We start from the raw sequence: 17,138 nt of genomic DNA, 5'->3' as shown, positions 1-17,138 counted from the left end.
TTGCAAACAGCAGTTAAACTCCCAGTTCTTCAGTTCGCACTAGGCTACCTCTGCCTACAGTATGTTTATGACTCCATAGGTCATTTCCATCAGGAGCTGCAGGTTGGGTGCAAGCACTGAGTGCTGTTATAGGGATTTGGACTACAGCCCATCTGGGCGCACTGCAGCTGGACTTTTGAGCAAGGTACTTTATCCTGGCTGTTCCAGCTGCTTAAACTGGTACTAAGAAGTTTTGTTTAAAAAAAAAAACAGTTGAGCAATTGTAATTTCTGTAAATTGCCTGGGATGAACTTGCCAGATATGTTGTGAAATATCTGTGAAACAGGAATAGTTTCTGTTATTGCATTAGCTTTGCTTTCCAGTTTGATCAGTCTGTCAAGGCACGTTCTCAACATGCCGGTAAAGAGCTTCCAGGAGAGACCTAATTGGGACTTGCGCTTCGAGGTGAAGTGTAGTGCTGCTTCACAATACATCCTGTCCCGCTTTTTTTTTTCACAAGACATTTCCTCCTTCTTGGAAGAAGGAATTTGGATCCGTAAATTCCTGGAAGGAAATTATCAGAGCGGATATGGTTTCATCTTTTAGGAAAGGCGCAGATGACTGCGAAATGGATCCCTTTTGAAGGGGATCTGTGCTTGATAGCTCGTGCCCAGGGCTTAGTCACGCTCTTTAATCTGACATGGCCAGGGATGAAATTAATTTCCTGAATGCCCCGTTCCTGTGGATGGGGGGAGGACAGGGGGTAAATCTTATTACTGGGTTCAAATTGTGGGAGTAGAATAAGAATTTTATTCTGATGTTCCTCGCCATTCCTTTTGTTTTCCTGCTTGTCCGAGTACTTTGTGTTGTTCAAGTCCATTTTTTTTGACAATTTTGCATGTTCTGCCAAAAATAATTAAATGTAAGACATTTATTCAATACAAAAATAAAAAAGACACAACTAAGGCATGAAAAATGTAAAAAACCCAAAACACTTGCATGCAATTTTGCATTATGCTTGTGATCTAGAATATATAAATATAAAAAGGGGTTTTAATCAAGTACAAGCCCATCCACCTACAGGAATGTCCCCGTGGGTGTCAATTGGAAGTCTTTGCAGAGGAAAGGAAGGTGTGCATGAGGAGAAAGAATCCTTTTCCCCTCCCCCCTTTTTTCTTTGTTCAAGCCACAGTAGAAACCTTGCCCTTGAACTTGAGCCCACCCCCCCTCCCCTCTGTCTCCCTCCTCCCCCCTTTTCCCTCAGAGCTGCGTCTGCAGGGGTTCCCATGGCAACTGATGAGGTGCCTGCCTAGCAACAGGCTTTCTCCTATGGAAGAAGAGAGAGACAAAGCCAGGCCTTATTTACATCCCAGATCAACACTAGCGCAGAACATGCTGGCTCTTTCATGAATACTTTTAGATACTAGAGGATAAAAATAAGACTGCACAGCCTGGAGCATCTGTCTATTAATACACTTGTTGTAGTACAGTATATGCATGCATAGCACATGCTGCTTTTTAATAGCCAGGCTGTGGAGGTTTTTATTTAGGGATGACATTGGTTAAAACTAGTCTGCCAATGTGGGCGGTACACATTGTGGCAGTGGTGCCTCTCCTAGGTTTGATTTTGCACTGGGGCTCGTTCTGTGTGGAGTTTGCGTGTTCTCTCCTTGTCCCTGCAGGTTTCTTTGGGTGTTTCAGTGGTCCTCATATAGTCAGAATGCTGTCCAGGTTAATGAGAGTCTCTAAACGGTTCCATGCAGGTGTGTGCCCTGCAATGGACTGGCATTGTGTCTGGAGTGCAGCTGTGCACTGTGCCTGCTGGGATTAACTCCATTGGGCTGGATTGCGTCTTCTTGTTTGTAATCGTTCTAATAGCCGATACCCTGGTTTCTTTAATGAAATAGAATCTGGGAACTAGAAGAGATCCTTGGATGCATTAGTTACTAACTGCCCAGTGGGCTAGATGGGCTGAATGATGGGCCTCCTCTCATTTGTAACCAGTCTTATGTTCTTATCACACAGCAGCCCCCTGGGAAGAAAGCTGTTTTTCATGCCTGGTGCCTGGCAGTGAGTGCTGTTATGACTCCCTGTGGATTCCATGCAAGGGAATTTGCAAAACAGTGTAAATGAACTGTAGTCATAAGGGCAGGTACAGAGTGCCCTCAAGCCAGCTGTCCTGTCTGACCTCAGTGGAGCAGTCTTGTTCTTGCTGTGTTCACAGTGTGGATTAAACTCTTTGCATTCTTTGCAAAAGCTTGAAAATTACAACTATTGTTAGGTCTTCCTTAATAAAAAGGAGCATTCAAGATGAGACTCCAGGAATTGTGACATATGTTTTTTTTCCTGGTAAAAATGCTGTAGTGTTTTTGTCCTGAGGTGTAAACCTTTTGCTTCCAATATATGTTTGTTTTCTGTGGTGAGTACTGCAAATGTAGCTAAGTATCCATAAGTAGATTACAGATCTCTCAAGTCCACTAAAATAAACCTGCAAATCATTGTCTGGCTCAGGCTTCCAAGTGGCTTTTACTTGTAGCGCTGAAGTTTTGCTAAATCTTTTTTAGGCTCTGGAACGATAGGGGGGAGACCAGAAAACATCGGCTGTGGTGCCCTCAAGTGGCCTTAGTTTGGAATGAATCTGGAAATTGTCAGTCACCTGGTGTTGGTGGTATATTGGACTGTAGGCGTTGATTGCACAGTTTATCTAACAATGGAGGATTGCGCGTTAGTGTCCTTGGTCTCTTATACGTAGTTTTGTGGTATATTGTTGCATGTTTGTTGTGTAATATGCACAGCTGCCCTTCAGAAAGGTCCCTGTGACCATTATAGAATAAAAACAAAAAGAAAACATTAGCAGCAGAGGTAATATTAGATGACTAAACTTTATTCCAAACTTCACCCTAATTAAAAGGAATAAAAAAGAATAACTGAGAAGGCCATGAGAATTCCTTGAAAACAAGCATTATTTCTGTTTGGTGAAATAGGTATTTCCGCTGTAACTGACTGCACTGTCAACAATGGAAGATGTGGGTGAGAGACATATTCCTGTTTGTACTGTTTTCTAGCATGAAGATGAGTGGATTAGAATCTCAGCAGCACCTGGAGCTCTTGATGATGTAAGGCCTGTCACTGTGGAAGTACCCAGAAGCGCATTGGGATGCAGCATTGAAGCCTTTTCTGCCCATGTTTTCTGTGAAGCACCCTTTAAGCCAAGAGCGCCCCCTAATGTTAGCCAAAAGCAGGAGGAGCTGCCTCACAGGCTTTGAGAGAGAATATAGGGTGAGTCGGCTTCTAAGCCACTGGAGATGCCTGTAAGAATATAAAGGTCATAAACGAGGGGAGGACTTTCACCCCATCTGACCGGTTTGGTAACTGTTGGCTGGTTGACCTTTGGGTTTGCACTTTTGTCCTCTGGTTTGCGTTTCTCAGCTTATCCTGAAAAAGGACAGCTGCGTGGACCTTTTGAATACTTGAATCCAATCCTCTTGTAGTCTTCTTTGGGGAGGAATAAAAGGACTTAGTCCTGTTAACCAGTTATTGTAGGACATTCCTTTAACTAAATGTATTACTTTGCTTTTCTCTATACTGATTCAGGAGCAGCTGTATCATTTTGAAATGTAGTGACCAGATTGTTTGCAGGATTCTAACTGAAGTCTTACTAATGTGTGGTGCCAATTTTGGGAAAAGTAAATTTAAGTTCTGCTCTTTTAACCGCATATCCTAAGATTTTACCTTTTTTGATAGCTTTCACACACTGTCTAGAAGATGTAAATGATGTGTCGGTGTGAGAGGTACCTGGCTAGAGGAGATATCATCCAGGTGGGGCTGCACATTGGTGGTGGTGAAGGGGAGTCCCCAATACCTGTAAAGCGCTTTGAGTGGATTGTCCAGAAAAGCGCTATATAAATGTAAGCAGTTATTATTAATTATTATTATATACGACTAATGTTGGGCTTGGGTGATAGCTTTGTGCAGCCTTACATCCGTACGTCCCAATCCAATGTTCTGGGAATCTGGGAATCTCACCACAGGTTGCTGTACCCTTTCCTGTCAATGGTCACTCTTGATCAGGGTGGGAGGTGAGGTCAGGCTCTGTTCCTTCCCACCTACAGCCTCCTCTGGCTTCTGTTGTAACCCAGCTGCCAGATTCCTAATTACGTAACTGTTTAAATGGAAGACTTAAATACTACCCTTCAGACTTAAAACAGTCCTAGTATTAATAAAGTAACTTACTTAATAACCAATGTTGCAGTATGCACTGCACTTCTGTAGGAATGCAGCGCCCCTGTTTAGACAGCCTGTCTGTTTTTAGATTTGTCTCTAATTTTGGTTTGGCCTGGTGACAACACTCCCTTTAGGATCTTGCAGTCTAGGTAACAAGATCAAAGGGGAGACTAGCATGTGTTTGTAGTGATGCAGATGTACCGCGGGGTTCATTTCACGTAAAATGAGTTACTGATAGTGTGCTACAGTATGTACACATACAGTTAGAGGCCATGTCCAATCCTGTGGATCTACAGTTCCACCGCATGCTTTACAGATAAAGAAAAGTCGGTTAACCAATTCATTGTTCCAATTAAGAAATAAAGAGCTCACATGAGCTGAACATCAGAAAGCCCCCTTGAGCCTCAATGATGTGTCAGTCGGGAGTCTGGTCTCTGCTCTCTGGTCAGTCATGTCCATGAAGAGAGCTCTCCAGAGTTATTTGTTAGAGTTATTTGGCTGCTCTCCTGACAGCTCTTTGTCACCCTTTGTGTGGAAAGAGAATGAATATATGAGGGAAATGGAACTGGAGGACCCAATTGTATGTGGTCTGAACCCAGTTTGACATGCAGTACTGTACTCCTATCCCGAAACAAGTTTGGATTCCTGTTCTTTTACCTTCAACCCTGGGCATCCTACCAGTTGAACACCCATGGTTTCAAGGGAAAACCCCATACCGAAATTCACCCAGTAGCACACACCACTCTTCCTCCTAGTGTCATCTGCTTCTCGTTCCAACATGGACACTTTATCTGAATCAGCTGGTAACTTTGACAGTCACTTTTAGGAGAAGCAGAGCCTTAAATGCTAGCTGCTCAGTGCACTCACTAACTCCCGTGACTTCAAATGGAAGCAGGTTATGACTCTACAGCCTGCAATTGTGCAAGCTGCTCACAGCATAGGGGCCACTTGTTTTCTTGTAATATAACAATTATTAACCTTTTAAAAGAACTTAGATGAATAACTTATGGACTGCTCTTTTATTTTATATTTCTTTTAGGAAAGAGGCCAGGCTAGCAAGCCTCAAGTTATATCTTCTTAGGCGTGATCGGGATTCTGATGACAGCGATCATCTTAATAAGCTGTTGATGTTAGAATTTGGGGCATGCTGTTAGGTGTGCAGTTTAGCCAGAAGGACCGATTTCTTTTTCAGCTTCTGTGAAGCTGCAGTTTGATTAACTTAAGCACTTAATCACAAATCATTTACAAGAGCTGCTGTTGGTTAGCTTCATAACCAACATGAGTGATTAGTCGTCTGATGTGACCGAACTGCGCTGTGACCAGCTGCCATCTTCTCAGCCTTGTACAGGACCTGTTGCAAGAGCTGCGTGTCGCTGCAGAAAGAAGAGTTTTGCAGCTGCCAGGCTCACTTCAGTTCATCCCAACTGGGTTTCAATTGCTTTACACACAAACGGGGAACAGGGTGTACTGTCCAAAAAAATCTTTTATTTAAACGTAAAAAAAGATAATATATATTATATACAATACATAAACAGCACTGTACCTACAAATATTTACAGAACCCCTAGATATACTTCCAATAAATATACTGCATTTCTCTTTTATACATAAAGTGTACCATGGATATGAAATACTGCGTGAATGGGCATCACAATGCATCTTTCTTTGCTTTGTACGAGAACACAGTGTAAAACCTGAGCAGCACTTCTGCTGTGGGGGATTTTTGTGTGTGTGTTTGGGTGCTGATTAGTCCTAGTGCGGCCCTGGTCTGCGGCCTGCCTGTGTGCCCTGGTGACTCCAGGTACCTGGGGTCCAAACAGCTTAGGAAAACGAATCCGTAGTCTGAAGCCTGAGCTCATCCTCTGGATGTTTGTAACGGTGAAACCTTTATCTGGTTTAAAAGGTGGTGGACGTGTGCCAAGTGTGACGGGAGATGAAATGGCAACATTTCGCTGGGTGTGGTGGAGAGAGGGCATGCCAGCCCTGTCTTAAAAACATACAATATATTAATTACACCTGGACAGCAGAAGGAAAAGACAGAATAATGTTATACACAGCTGACACCCCCTTCCCCACAAGAGTATAGTACCGTACTTGCTACTGCTCTTCTGCGTTAGATGTGATGCTTTGAGGTCCTTAGTATAAAGAAAGTGCTCTACGAATGTAAAATAGTGTGTTCTGGTCTCTGCAGTCCCTCTAGTGAGTAGCGAGAGCCATTGAGATGAGAAAGTCTTTGCAAGTTCAGTACAGCTGTAAAACCTGACCATGTAAAACTTTGTGGACTTATGCCTGAGGTCATCAAATAAATAAGGTTTAGTATTAGTTATGGGCCCGTGAGAACCATGTTTTCTTACCTAAACTAATTTTAGACATACATACCGTATGTTATGCTGAACTATATATCTCTTTTGGTGTTGTAGGTGAAGTTCAAAATTGACAAATGGATCAGGTACAATGAAGAACATACAGATTACTTTTCTTCTGCTTTAAAGAATGGCAATATGTCGGTGTCAAATGTAAAACCTATTTTTTTTAACATGAGACATTTGGGTGGTCTGAAAGTACTTTCTAATCCTGACCTGATTTCAACAGGTAATATTTCACTAAGGCCAGTTACTGCGCCATTTTTCTCTGCTAAATGAAAAAGCACAAGAGACCCTCCTCCAAAACATTAACATGTTAAATTGATAGCTAATTAAGAAGAGATGAAGAACTTGCTTTCCAGATTAAAGCACTCTGACCTTTTGTTCCAGTTATGCAACAAGATTAATTTTACGGTGCTAATGATTTCAAGGAGTAAAACACTCAGTGCTTCTCTCTTGCATACTTAAAAAAAAACATACTTGCTACTAGGCCATTGAACCATTACAAATGAATTTTCACATGGTCTTGATACCCTAGATAGGTAAGGTTTTTAAATGTCTCTTCATTAAACGGGCCGAGTCCTGCCCCTCTGTTGTGTGGAGATCAAAGTGTTCTTCCTGCGCTGGAGGTGTGCAGGAGACGGGCCGGCGCCGCGGACAGGTCGTGACCTCTTAGGCCACTTTGGAAAGCAGCTGCTGAGAGAAGAGCTTCTTGAGCTGGGCCACTTCCTCTCTGAGGGAAGTGAGCTGGGACTTGAGGGCCGTGTTCTCCAGGTGGAAGGTGCTGTCCTGTGGGGTGGCGGAAGGGTACCCGCCCGGCGGGGCACAGTACTGCGGGTCTTCCCTCACGCGCCCGCTTTTCGGATCCTCGCCAGGCTGGTACCGCCACGAGGGCTGGACCAGGCCCCCGCCGCCCCCGTTTTCCAGCGGGCTGTTGCCACCCAGGAGAAAGGAGCCTCTCATCGGCTCCCGCGCCAGTTCCCGGCCCCCGATCGGCTGGACAGGGCTGCGCCGGCTGTCGGCGCCGACGGCCTCTGCGCCCTCGGGGCTGCTGGGGGTCTTGAAGCGCAGTTTGTGGGGCAGGCTCTTCATCCCTTCCCCGCAGTCCAGCCTCCCCACGCGGCTGGCCTCCCCGGGGTAGTGTCCCGAGCCCGCCAGGCCCTCTGCTTCTCCGCCCGCGGGGCAGGAGTGGGCCTCGTACCCCGGTTCCTCTGCGCCCCGGGGGGAGAACTTGCCGTGCTCGCTCAGGCGATCGTCGAAGAACACCGGACTGCCGACGCTGGAGCTGCCCGGGGTGGAAAACCCAGAATCCTCCGAAAAACTGGGAGTCTCCCGGCTGCCGTTCAGGCCGCGGCCTCCATATCCATGGAGATACGGCTGGCTCGCAGAAGAGGCTTGCCCTGCGTAGGTGCTTTCTGTCCTAGGCAGGTAGCCCGAGTGCATGGGCGCGCCTGGGTGGAATCGGGCTGCTGCAGGGGCAGGAGGAGGGGGGGCGGGGGCAATAGGGGCGGCGATGGGCAAGATGGTTGTCTCGCAAGGGTCCTTGACGAGGCCGAAGCGGAACTTGAGGGCCAGCAGCTCGGCCTTGAGCCTGGCGTTCTCCTCCAGCAGGGCAATGACGCGGTTCTCCAGCACCATGTCGTTGACCCGCCGCTTCTCGCGCGAGCGCTTGGCCGCCTCATTGTTCTTCTTGCGCTTGTCCCAGTAGCCCTCGTCCTTCTTCTCGTCCGGGATGAACTCTCGCTTTCTCCTCAGGGAGGCGCTGTCCTTGTGCTTCAGCTGGGTGCGGCCCAACAGGGACCGAGCCAGGATGCTGTTGGTCGTAAGGATGGACACGGCCTCATCTGTGAACGACAGCCCCCCCGTCTGAGTCTCCGGAGCAGCTGCTGTAGGAGACGGAACCAGCTCCTGCAGGAATTCTGCGTCCGGAGTGCTATGGCTCCCTCCTGGGATACTCTGGTCCCTCATATCGTGAGAGCTGTTAGCAGTGCCCCCTATACTGCTCATCAGAATCGAGGGTACTTCTGTCGAGTTCTCTTCTTCCACGTTGTTTGAGCTCGGTGGTGATCTCCGTGCAGCAACACCCCCACCTAGCGGCGAGAAGAGCAAAGCGCAGGGGGCGGTGAGGGACTGTATTTGTGTAAGCGTTATGTAAGAACTGTTACAACACTCCCGTTACGTAACTCACTTGTAACCACTGAACTGTCTCTCCTGTACAATTCCCGTTGAGCCACTTTTAATCATACATAAAAACAAAACAAAACATCCACGCTAGGAAGAATAAAAGATTTCACTTTGGCTTCTATGTTTGAAAAAATAAGTTTAACCTTTTCCTGGACTCGACTAGAACAGAACTCCTTCTGGGGATATGTGGAAGAATGGATGATATAACAGGACTTGATGTCATAACTGTACTTTTTACATAATGATCTTTAGAACGTTTAACTCGCCAAGTTTTTCAAACTTCCACTAAAGCTTACAATTATTTAATTAAGCACCTATTGGCTTGCCTACTGCACTACTTTCTCTGACAGAATTAAGCTATTAAGTGTTAAAGTACGCAGTTTTTTTAACCATTGCACTGCTGCGTGACAGCTTCTCCTTTTTTGTTTTAATTCTCCGCGGTGGATTTAAATAACGGAATAAATACATCAAGGTCGAGTCTGAGTAAATCCTCAAACCCCTATGCCTCCATCGCGGAATCCGACTGCGCCTTGGCGTCAGTCGAAAGGAAACGTCCAGACCTACAATGTCCTTGACGGAGCTCACGCTTAACTGGGTCGGACTGCTGTATCCCCCTTCACGTCACTTCACAATCGTGACAGTCCCACGGCCGGATTCTCAAAGGCTCCTATCGCTCTAGATCGACCTTTACTGCGAGCACAGCCCTGCATCAGGGTTTGGGTTTGACCCGGGTTCTCTACCGGGGCTTGAGAAGGTTTCCCAACTTTACTTTTCATACATAAACCAAGCGACACGACCGAAGTGTAAATAAAAAATCACTTCTTGTAGTCGCCTAAGCCCACTAAACTACGACACTTTTTGGTTATCTTCAAAGTATCACACAAATCAGTTGAATCCAGTGTGATCGATCATCAAAGCAAAACCACGAATCGGGTATTAAAAAGCGCTTCTGAAGACATCCACGCAGTGGTCCTCAAACCACACATTGATCGCACGCACTGGATTGGATTATTATTTTTTCCTTTAGTTTCCGATTTAATGCAGATTTATTCTCGTCATTTATTATTTAAGAGTCATCAACAGTGGTCAAACATAATGGTGAAACAATATTATCTGTTAAGGACGAATGGCAGGAAATATACGATGTTTATATCTTTTAACCGGCGTGAAAAATGAAATCGTTTTTGCCTACTTTTTTCTGAATCCTATCAATCCTACATTTAACTACAGAATTTCTTAAATATACATAATATTTTTATTAGTATCCCTGTCTTTTTGGCGTACTTTACAGGCATATCTTTGCATGTTTTTAACATTGAGCTGATAAACATTTCTTCCAAACAAGGAATATAACGTCTTTTTTTGTGATACCTGTACTGATAAAGCATCGGACTTGTTTTAGTTGAATTCGGGCAAAGACTGAATTTACGGCTGAACTTTTCTGTCCCAGTTTCTGCCCAGATCACTTAGTAGGTTGCGGTGTTTATTTCCAGTACAAAGGTTACTTGAGTAACATTTTTATTGCTGCCGTAAATAGCCCGCAAATCACGTATCGCCCTGAAGCACTAACGTCAGTCCCAGAAAAAGGTTATTTTATATGAGTCGCTGGAAGAAACCGGAGTAAAAGACTCAAACGTTGCACGATTCCCTTGCAATTTCCAAATGTAAATGTGTTTTTTTTCTGGTAGCCACGTCAAAAGCATTTACATAAATATTATGTCGCTCCTGTAACAGCGAAACGGTTGGTCGATAGCTAATCCCTTTTTAAGTGTATTGTATTTAACCTATATTTAGTAAGTACGGATCGTACAGTACAAAGTTTTAAAGATTTGAATGCGGGGCGACAATTCAGCCGTTAACATCAACCGTTTATATCGGTTATACTGATATGAATAATAATGATAATGATAATACAATAGTGCTTTTTTATATTTCCTTACCTGCGCGCAAGCAGGACGTCGGTTATTTTAGCTCCTCTCAGGTTAGCCGATATCCCCCGAACTGGCAGTTTTTTTTGTTGAGTTTTACGGGTTTTATAAACGTTGGTGCTGCGTTTATACTAGCGTTTGAAGGGAAAGGGAGCGAGAACGACAACCTCCAGTTCTCGCTGCTCGGCTCCGTTAAGCTCCTTCTCCCAGCTCGGCTCGTTTGTCTCTGCTCACTACTGAATGGCGCAGCCTGTATTTGTTTCTTTTCCCCGTGAAGTTCAGATAAGGACGCGGCCTCACCTCAGATGAACCGCGGGGCTCTGGTAAAGTGGGCCCGGTTAAGACCGCCCAGCAAGCCCGCCTCTCCGCTGAGCGAGTGAAGCCCAGCCCCGCGGCCACAGCCTCCTGTATCCCCTCCTCTCCGCTAAAGATCTTACATCGATAGCTCTCTGGCAGGCTCCAAAAGCGAGTTAATCTTTTCGTAACGATTAGGTAATGTCTTTCCCGATGACCTGCATGTATTGGAACAGTCGGCGTTCGTGGTTCCGAGTTCCTGTTTTTGTTTATCGCCACGCGTTAACATAATGATTTCATGACGCATCGGCGAGCTATTCCTCGAATTCTTCTGGACTACTCCGTCCGTCCTTGCCTTTCCGCAGTTGTTACTAAACGATTTCCTCAATAGTCGGCTGAGAATAAGAGATACGCTGTTTTATCGCGGTTGAATTCAACGACTAGAGAAGTGAGGTTTTGGCCAAGGGACGTATTTCAAACCTTTCCAGATTCCCGATGGCCGTCAGGATTACTGCGTCTTGGCTGCTGCATTTAAGCAGAAAACCGTGAGGAAGATGTGATCGCGCAGCCCTGACTCTACCCTTTGTACCCCCCAAACACTTCTGAATTTTAGGAGATGAACCACAAATTCTCGTTTGTTTTTTAAGTGTCAAATCAGAACATAGTCTTATAGTTTCTGAAAACTACAAAAATAGGACTGGTGCCGTTCCTTTAAGGTTTGGAGTGTATGGGGGGGATGAGTTGTGTCAGACAAAACCTAAGTTTGGGGGGCTGTCTTAACTCAAATTTATTTTTTTTGCAACTTCAGCTAAGATATAGATTTAATCTTGTAACCCCTTAATGAACATGAAATAACTTTCCAAATGTTCCAGGAATTGCATTTTACCCAAAAGGTTGTGGAGTGTAGAAAAAGCAGCTCGGCTCTGATGTAAATATTTCCTTCAAGAAATGGCTGGATGAGATCCACGGATCAATTAACTACTAATTCCCAAACGGGTCAGATAAGCTAAATGGCTTAATGACTTAATAACTAATAATTGGATGAGATTAGTAGTGGGTCAGATGGGTCAAACGGCCCCTTCTCATTTTTAACCCTTCTTATGTTCTTAACTGAATTAAAAGAAAATCTCTTGGTGCGTATTCCCAAAAAATGTCAAGACTTCCTTGCAAGACACACTTCCCCTGCACTACCTGTCTCCATCCATGTCTCTGTGCTCCCTTTCTCAGCTTTTTCACATTTGTTCTCCCTTGTCCTGTCACTCTCTGTGTTTCTTGCTCTTTTAAGTAGAACAGAGCAGATTGGCATTTCTGACATAACTACCCTCTTGTCAAAGGATCTCGAAGTAGACCAAGTTATGATAGACCTGTAGAATAGTTTCAGTTCATGTGCCTCTCCTTAGAAGGCCAGGATCTTTCCCTCCATGTGGGACAGGGCTCCCTAAGTCTTCGCGTTTGAGGGGAAACATGTTTTGGAGGTCCTTCTTATTTTTGTAGATAACCAACAGCACAGGACCTCATGAAACAGATCATTTAGTATAGTTAAGAGACTGTTTTAACTCTTCTGCACAGGTCAGAAGCTGCTGATGTTTTACTACTAATAATAATTGTTTACACTTATATAGCACTTTTCTGGACATTCCACTCAAAGGGCTTTACAGGTAATGGGGATTCCCCTCCACCACCACCACCAACACTAGTGTGTAGTCCCACCTGGATGTCAACAAAATGCCATCTTTAAGGAGGGAACAAGCCACGGGAGGCCCTGATATAGAGCCTGTTCGCTAGAAGACCCCTTTAAGCACTTCCTGCTGCACAGAAGACCCATCCATTTCTCTGTACTGATGAAACATCTTCCCCTTTTTCCAACCGCTTTGTCCAGTTCAGGATGGGTAAAGGTAACCCCTCATCAGAAGACCAGGAAAGGAATCGGTGTCCAGGCTACAGAGGCGAAGTGATCATCAGGTCTTGATTTCAGCTGAGGTTAAGGCATCATACAGCAGCGTGAGAAAAATAAAAACGTTTATCTCTTTTTCTCTGCCCGTTTCCCCTGGCAGCGCTCTCTTTATAGCCAGATATCAGTATATACAATTTCCATGCAGCCCCCTCTTCCAGCAGCTGGATGACTTTCCTTTCTGTAATCAAAATAAATAATTTGTATCTACCTGTGGTCTACACATTACACATCACAATCACTTCTTTTTTGTTAACAAAAGAAGCATTTTAAACACAAATAATGTTTTACAGATGTGAGGTCATCATTGCTTTGAGTAACCACTGGTACAGCCATAAGGTTGCAAGTGTAAAGATTGCCGTAATTTTGAGATTATCATGGTGTTAAATAAAATCTAGATAAAAAACAATCCGTTACGAGGGAGCCGGAGTCTATCCTGGCAAGCAACTGGCGCACCCTGAACAGGACTCCAGTTCATCACAGGCCAGGCAGACACAGACACACACTTGCACCTGGGCCAGTTTTCCAGAACCCTTAAATCTTAAGAAGTAAATCTTAAATGCCCGGAATGGTGAGTTGCAATCTTGCCAAAGCTACAACAATTAGCAAAATATTTACATTTGCAGCAAAAACATAATTGCTATTATTGGACGCTTTCAGAGATTTTTAACGACATAAAACTTTTTGAGACAGTCTGTTTCCCAGGCTGTGACAGGAGATGATCACACACAGGGCTTGTAGCTCCTTTTCATTCCCCACCTCTGATTTAAGCAATGGATTCTGTCGGGGAGACTGGGAGAATATCTGTTCTGATCTGAGGAGTAAATCGAACTGGGGCTAAAGAGAAGAAAATAATGAACCCCAAATGAAAGGTTTTATAACACAGTGTGGCTTTGCCAATTAATCATATCCACTTGTGATGTATCACCTCAGCCTTTTGCCTGTGTTGCTTCTGTTGAAGGTGGATGACCTTTTTAGAAAATTCAATATGGTATTTTGAAAAAGTTTCAACGTGCCTAGTATGCAATTCACTAAGAGGTCAAGTAGGGAGCTTAGAAATGTTTTTTTCTTTTTACAATTGAGACAAAGTGCAGTATATTCAGTGTTAGAAGATAAAGGCAAAGAGAAAAGGGACTGACTATCTGAATTGCGAATGGAGATTTCCTGGGTTTGCAGAAGGTGCTTTTAAGAGGTGATTTAAACTCAGTAGAATTAAAAGCAGGTCTGTGCTTTTATTTTAACTTGTTCTATTTTCCTCAAAAAGCTACATTTCATGTGATTTTGGTCATCCCACGTAAAGAGATGACACACTTTTTACAGTACAACAGTACTGCTTTTTGTCTCATCAAGTGCAGTCTACTGTCTTGCAAAAACATTTTGCCCTTATTAAAAATAATTTAACCATTTGTCCCAGTACACATGACAATGTGTTAGCTAAGGCTTATTTAAAGAGCAGGCTGTAAAATGTTTTGAGATGGCATTGGCACACATGGCGCAGTTGCGTCTTCTAAAATGTCTGCATGGTGGTGTTAAGAGCAAAACCATCTGGGCTTGCTTTAGCAGAGCACCCCACTGAAAGCAAACCAAGCCCACAGTGTTTTCTGTAACTGCGTTTTGATCTTTAATCTCTACAGTTAACCAGTGCTGCCCCCTCATCTCAAACATTTTTGCGGTGTCCTTCCAAAAAAAGACCTCACTAGTTTTTACTGAGAAACTCAAGACCATCCTTTTACTCCTTTCAGATGATTGCTGTTCCTCGATTTGAACATTTAGAAGGATGACGTTTTTCTCTTCAGATCGGGTGATGTGGTGATTCTTTCTTTTCCAAGTGGATGTGACTTTATCTGATTTTCAAGCTTAAGGGCGTATCACGTTTTCGTGTGTTGCCTTTAACATACTGTCCGTCTTCAATTTGAATTTTGTAATGCTATCTTTTGGATCCTCAATATGGAAATCGAAATGGGAAGAATGCTTCTTTTGTTGAATTCGCCTTAAAAGCGCATGTGAATGCTGCAATTTTACACATTTTGCTCCAGTTAAGAACCAAACAACAGTGTCTCGTGTTTTATTTCAGATGGTCCAGCTCTGGTGAGAGTAAACCTTAGGGGTTCAGACCAGCCTCCTTAAATAAAATCAGTTGAAAAGGTACAGTAGGGGTTAATTCCATGGTGAAAAGTAGGAAGAAAAAATGCAACATTTACCTTTTTCAGGCATGAAGGAGAGAGAGGAAGGTAACAGGAATATAAAGGAGAGATTGAAGATGGGCAGACATGCTCTCTGACAGGCCCACCCATCAGTGATATTCACGTTTCTGATTGTTTGATATCAATTTAGATTAGATCACAGGTCCTTAATTATACCAGTCCAATAACTGCACTATGACCCAGACATGGCTGTTTTGAGCTGGGCCCCTAATTTCCCAAGCGGTCACACATAATTGCCTGAGCGCTACCAGGGTCAGGGTTGGTTTAGTCAGCCAGGGTGCTGTCAATTTCCTGCTGCTCCTGAGGTGTGCTGGCTGGGCTCCTCCGCTCTGTGCCACCTCTCCTGTGGGGCTGGGAGTCTGCGACACATGACGCATCTCCAAGAGCACGGCTGTGTCTCATCCCGTCCCAAGCAGGTACCGAAGTCACTGCCGAAGAGCAATCAGACTTTACAGGTCGAATGAGTATATAATAAAAAAAAAGATATTCTAATCTTTACTGTTGAGGAGAAGAAAGCAGGCACTGGAATAGACTGGAAGATGTGAAATCTGGCATTCCCTTATGCAGCAGATTGATGGCTTCTATTGAGAGAGCAAGCGTCTGTGAGTCTCTGAAGTGCTGGGTCCCTTCTTTACTGCAGTTCCAGACCACTCCAGGCTCCATGGACAGTTGCCTACTATTGTGTGTGTAACTGAAGTATTGGAAGGACTCAAAGCCCTGTCATATTAAAACAAGCAGCCTTGACATGGAGATAATAGCTGTTTTACTTGTGGGCAAACTACGGGCAAAGTGCCCACTCCACAGTAAATGAATTAGATGGGCAAAACGCCCACGGTTTTGCCTGCAGGAAAATAAAAAGCTACATAAACATGCAGAGAATATCTCATATAAATTGCCTTTGAGAGTCACGCAGGGCCTGAAGCAGACTGCAAGGCAGAAGGCCGATATTTATGCTGTGTTCCATCATGTTTGGTAGCGGAGAGGGTGGGTTTTCGTTTTGAAATGGACAGATGCTGGCTGAAAATGTTGGCAGCAGAGGCTGAGCTCTGTCTGCTGCAGGAATCCTGCTCTTCCAGCCTGCGGGAATGTGAGCAATTGACCCATGTTCGCCCGGGCTGGATTGCAGTCCTGCTGGCTGAGTTCACTGGCCTCTGCATGTTTGCAAAGAGTATCGCAAGCCCCAGTGTCCAAACACAGGGGGTCAAGGGTCGATGCAGCTGGGAGCAGGAACTGAACTGGACAAACACAAACAGGCTAAGTGGAGCACTGCTGGGGGCAGGCAGGACCCTTAATTTGTGGTGGAAGTTATTGAATCGAGAGAATTATGCATTTTAACACAGCATTGGGAAATCACAAATGAATAAGTGGTCACATAAGTAATGATATTTGAAAAGATCTGGGGGTCAGGAGTGAAAACCTGCAAAGTGTGATTTTTCTTTTCTTCTCCTGTGTTGTAAATACAGTGGAAAGATTATTTTAGTCACAGTGGAAGAAGAAAACCATGCACTGAGTTGCACGGTCATTTGACCGGTGGCCATGTTGCACACAAGAGGAGGAACTACGCAGCTTATGTGATGGTTAAGTCAGTTTGTGTGGCCACCCTACAACCTGGGATGTCTCCCAGCCTACTGTTATAGCTAAAATATGAACCAGAACTGGTCCTGGTTGTGCTTGTGGTGATCCTGTATTTGGGCTCAGGCGTTGCCATTTTTACTTTTCCCCCCCACCATGCCACATCGCAAACTCAGCTTTGCACAGGAAATGCAAAAACCTACAAATATTGATTAGTTACTGAAGGAGATTTCCACAGAAATATACACAGGAAGTTCATGGAAGTTTAAAACTTGACTGGACAGGTACATGTGCCAGTTCATTGCAATGAACTGGCCTCAACAGGTATTCCCTGACTGATGGCATGCTGGTCAGTCCCTCCAGGGACTGTTAGCTTTCACCATAATACTGACCCTTTCAGGGTTTGCCTGGAAATCTGCTGGAAGTGTGCATTAAGAGC

General features: G+C 44.4%; 1 protein-coding gene and 1 long non-coding RNA gene across 3 annotated transcripts in view; one reads left to right on the top strand and one right to left on the bottom strand.

The window, feature by feature from the left end:
- The window catches only part of LOC107077602 (uncharacterized), a 79,511-nt gene extending 64,579 nt beyond the window's left edge, over positions 1-14,932 (top strand). Inside the window, exons 3-4 of one of the 2 annotated variants that reach the window (XR_011191132.1) lie at positions 12,852-12,973; positions 14,666-14,932. This is a non-coding gene — a long non-coding RNA (uncharacterized lncRNA). Of the gene's footprint in view, positions 1-12,851; positions 13,102-14,665 lie in introns of those variants that run through there. The other variant, XR_011191131.1, reaches the window with a different exon arrangement.
- LOC102694214 (NFIL3 like protein-like) lies at positions 5,677-11,479 on the bottom strand. The gene is made up of 2 exons (XM_015349154.2): positions 10,691-11,479; positions 5,677-8,656 (listed from the first exon to the last, which is right to left on the bottom strand). The coding sequence occupies exon 2, from the start codon at positions 8,571-8,573 to the stop codon at positions 7,239-7,241; it is 1,335 nt and encodes a 444-aa protein (XP_015204640.1). The 5' UTR covers positions 8,574-8,656; positions 10,691-11,479; the 3' UTR covers positions 5,677-7,238.
- Positions 14,933-17,138: the final 2,206 nt, after the last annotated feature.

The sequence above is a fragment of the Lepisosteus oculatus genome, chromosome 11, assembly GCF_040954835.1.
Source record: "Lepisosteus oculatus isolate fLepOcu1 chromosome 11, fLepOcu1.hap2, whole genome shotgun sequence".
Lineage (NCBI taxonomy): Eukaryota > Metazoa > Chordata > Actinopteri > Semionotiformes > Lepisosteidae > Lepisosteus > Lepisosteus oculatus.
The sequence above is the reverse complement of the archived record's forward strand: the minus strand, read 5'-3'. Positions and strand labels throughout refer to the sequence as shown.

Bases quoted from the DNA above. Each gene is read 5' to 3' on its own strand.
- LOC102694214 (XM_015349154.2), bottom strand. From the start codon at position 8,573: ATGAGCAGTATAGGGGGCACTGCTAACAGCTCTCACGATATGAGGGAC.